The sequence below is a fragment of the Eulemur rufifrons genome, chromosome 4 (assembly GCF_041146395.1).
Source record: "Eulemur rufifrons isolate Redbay chromosome 4, OSU_ERuf_1, whole genome shotgun sequence".
NCBI lineage: Eukaryota > Metazoa > Chordata > Mammalia > Primates > Lemuridae > Eulemur > Eulemur rufifrons.
Window position 1 is genome coordinate 64,242,928 of NC_090986.1, and position 3,847 is coordinate 64,246,774.

Below are 3,847 nucleotides of genomic sequence, written 5' to 3' on the forward strand. Positions count from 1 at the left end.
CCAGGAGTGCGAGGCTGCAGTGAGCTATGTATGATAGGGCTACTGCACAACTAGGTGACCGAGTGAAATCCTGTCTCAAAAAAAGTTTGAATCAAAACTTTTTCATTATTTACTATGAAATGTAAATGGCCTTCTCTAAGTGGCCTTTTCTATATCCTGAACAAAGTCCAAAAGAATCACTATAGTTTGACTGTGTCCTCTCCAAAATTCAGGTGTTAAAAGTTAATGGCTAGTATGAAGGTATTAACAGGTGGTGCCTTTAAAAGGTGATTAGGCCTCGAAGGCTCCTTCCTCATGAACGAGATTAAGGCCCTTGTAAAAGAGGCTTCGTGCAGCCTTTGGCCCTCTTGCCTCTGTCTTCTGCCATGGGAGGACGCAGCACTCCTCCTCTCTGGAAAAAGCAGCAACAAGGTGCCATTTTGGAAGCAGAGAGCAGCCCTCACCAGATACGGAACCTGCTGGCACCTTGATCTTGGACTTCCCAGCTTCTGGGACTATGCAAAATAAATTTCTGTGCTTTGTAAATTACCAGTCTATGGTATTTTGTTATGGCAGCACAAATTTAGACAAGGACAGAATCCTGCAGGGGCAGAAACACAGGGAAATAGATACAATGTAAATATGTTTTCTTGGACAATGAGTTCCCATCTTTATTAACAGAATAACTTTCTATATTTTCTGGATTGGTAATGGCAGGAGGTGGAGAGTAATAATTTTTATTACTTTAATGCTCTAGAAGTTAAATAAATGTTAGTTGGTAAAAGTGGAAAACTGCTCTCTTAAGAATTCTGCCTTCAATTACTAATTTTGCTCTTGGGCATTTATTCTGAGTAGGACAGACTTTGGAAATGTCCCCAAGTTAACATAAGCAGGGTCTTACTGGCTGTATTGTTTGAGGTGACACCCAGTGTCTTAGCTCAGGCTGCTATAACAAATTATCATAGACTGGGTGGCTTAAACGACAAACATTTATTTCTCGTGATTCTGGAGGCTGGAAGTTTGAGATCAGGGTGCCAGCATGGTTCGATTCTGGTAACAGCCCTCTTCCTGGTTATGTCCACACATGGCCTTTCCTTGGTGCATACACGCAGAGAGAGAGATCTTGTGTCACTTCCTCTTTTTATAAGGGCATTGGGGCTCCACCCTCAAACCTCATCTAAACCTAATTACCTTTCGAAGGCCCACCTCCAAATACTATCACATTGAGAATTAGGGTTTCAACATGTGAATTTCAGGGAGACACAAACATTTAATCCATAGCAAAGCACCCACCAGAATCCCCTTCAGGTTGAAGAGCTTCATACTCTCAGGTGTGTGGAGTGTTGGCCAATGACAGGTTACAACTGCACCTTCCAAGAACTTGCTTTTATTGAAGGAAGCAGTCTCCCCCAAGATCCCCTCTCCATGGGGCCTGGGAGTACAAAGACTCAGCCCCTGGCCTCAATCCAAGACTACTCAAATGAGCCCTCCCACCTCCTGAGCTCCCCACAAGGTCAGCTGAGGCCAAATTCTGCCTCTGTCCTGGTCCTTCATGCCCTTACGAATGATGTTCCTCAACAGACACTCTGCATGCAACTCTGTCTCACAGTCTGTTTCCTGGGGAACCCACCTAAGACACTAGTAGACCTTATTAATAACATATTCAAGTAATAACCAAATGATACTGATTTCTCTACATTTCGAGTAGGTTGAGACACAGTGTAAAAAGCAAACACGGTGGATAATGCCCAAAGTACTGTACACTTTCAAGGCTTCTTCCTGCACTTCCCACCTATCACACATACATTCGTGGAAGAGAAAAAATGTCCCTTAGATCTGTTTGGCACCACATGTTTTTGGCTATGACAGTGAGTAGTCTCTCTGCTCATTATAACTGATCTCTGAATTCGTTACAGTAAGAAATCACCAAGTTTTGGTCTCATTGTGCTAGAATTTATTTTTGTTTCTTAAAGATGTATAACAACAGGAAGTCCAATTTTGGGTGGGATATTCTTGGAAGAAATGAAAAGTAAATAATAAAATAAAATAGCCACTTCAGCAGCATTCCTTAAGATTTCTCTAGCAGGCATTGTGTGGCTGCATCTAAAATAAAGGCCTTTGATGCTGAGTTGATTTGTCATACACCTAACAATTCCCAGATCGTAGATCCTTTCTGCTAATTTGTTTCCATCATTGTAATTTATTTAGTCTTCACTTTTTGAGATCTTTTAAGACCCTTAGTAAGATTTTTTAAATAGTGCTGTGGAGGTAGGAGTTCACAAACAATGTTCGGCCTTTCTCCTTTCAACACTTAGGTCGTGCTCTCTTCCTCCCTGGCTGCTTGGGGGTTGGCCGCCATCATGAACGACACAATTACCATCCCGACCAGGAAGTTCATGACCAACCGACTACTTCAGAAGAAACAAATGGTCACTCGTGTCCTTCACCCTGGGAAGGCAACAGTACCAAAGGCAGAAATTGGGGGAAAACTAGCCAAAATGTACAAGACCACAGCCGATGTCATCTTTGTATTTGGATTCAGAACTCACTTTGGTGATGGCAAGACAACTGGCTTTGACATGATTTACGATTCCTTGGATTACGCAAAGAAAAATGAACGCAAACATAGCCTTGCAAGGCATAGGCTGTACGAGAAGAAAAAGACATCAAGCAGGAAGTGGAAAAAAAAATACAAGAACAAAATGAAGAAAGTCAGGGGGACTGCAAAAGCCAGTGTTGGTGCTGGCAAAAAGCGGAAGGAGTAAAGATTATGCAATGACGTCACCTGCAGCCATTGTGTGGATTTTTTCACAAGAGGATTAATAAACTCAAAAACTTTCAAAAAAAAAAAATACTTAGGTAGCTATAGTTCGGTGTTTGGCAAAGTCCAGTGTTTTTTTTCCATAGCACCTTATATTCAGAGACTTTGTCACAAAGACGATCTGTCTTCAGGATTCTCATATTTTTTAATGCTTATTTCTTCATTTATTCCCTTTTCTAGTTTAAAATTTTGTCCATTGTATTCCAAGCAGAACTGGAGTTTTCTAAAATAAAAAATTAATTAATTTAATTAACTAATGAAAATAAAATTTTGTCCTTCTTTGTTAAAAGTCATTTTTATTACATAACTGAGGAAAATTGAAGATGAGATAAATGAAAAAGAAAAATAATCCATAATCCATAAACCCATACGATGGTGGTTTATTTACTTCCAGACTTTTGTCAAAATAACGTGTATAGAATTTATAATTCTTACAAAACATATTCATGCCATTTTATGACTTAACTTACCAATATGTAATAAATATTGTCCATGTTAATAAATACACCATTAAAATATTATTTAATAGATGCATAATATTTTATAGTGTAGATATGTCATAACTTATTTAATCAATATCCACAATTAAACATTTATATTATTCCCTTTTATTTTTACTTTTATAAACAATGCACCCATGGACATCCTCACAATAAGTCTTTGTACAAATACCTGGTTATTTTCCTAGAACAAATTGTTAGAAGTGGGATTTCTAAATCAAAGAGTATGTATGTATTTAAGATTTTTAGAAATACTTATTGTTAAATAGTTTCCATTTATATTCCCACCAGCAGTGGTTGAGAATGCCTTTCCCCACACCCTTGTCACCCTGAGTATATCATTCTTTTTCATATTTGCTAATCTAATAGATGAAAAGCAGAATCTTGTTTTTAGTTGCATTGCTTTGATTTCTAGTGAGCCTGAATTTTTTAAAGAAATGCTTATTGGTCATGTATATTGCTTCTTTTGTGAACTGCCTGTTCATGTCCTCTGAACATAAAATATTGAATTCTAATATTTCTCTTATTGAGTTTTAAGAGCCTGACC

The 3,847-nt window shown here is 38.3% G+C and overlaps 1 protein-coding gene across 1 annotated transcript; it reads left to right on the plus strand.

Annotated features, from left to right (window-relative positions):
• The first annotated feature begins 2,327 nt into the window (after positions 1 to 2,327).
• On the plus strand, positions 2,328 to 2,752 carry LOC138382708 (small ribosomal subunit protein eS24-like). Its single transcript, XM_069467255.1, has one exon. It carries the CDS (start codon positions 2,340 to 2,342, stop codon positions 2,742 to 2,744), a length of 405 nt encoding a protein of 134 aa, XP_069323356.1. The 5' UTR covers positions 2,328 to 2,339; the 3' UTR covers positions 2,745 to 2,752.
• The last annotated feature ends 1,095 nt before the right edge of the window (positions 2,753 to 3,847 follow it).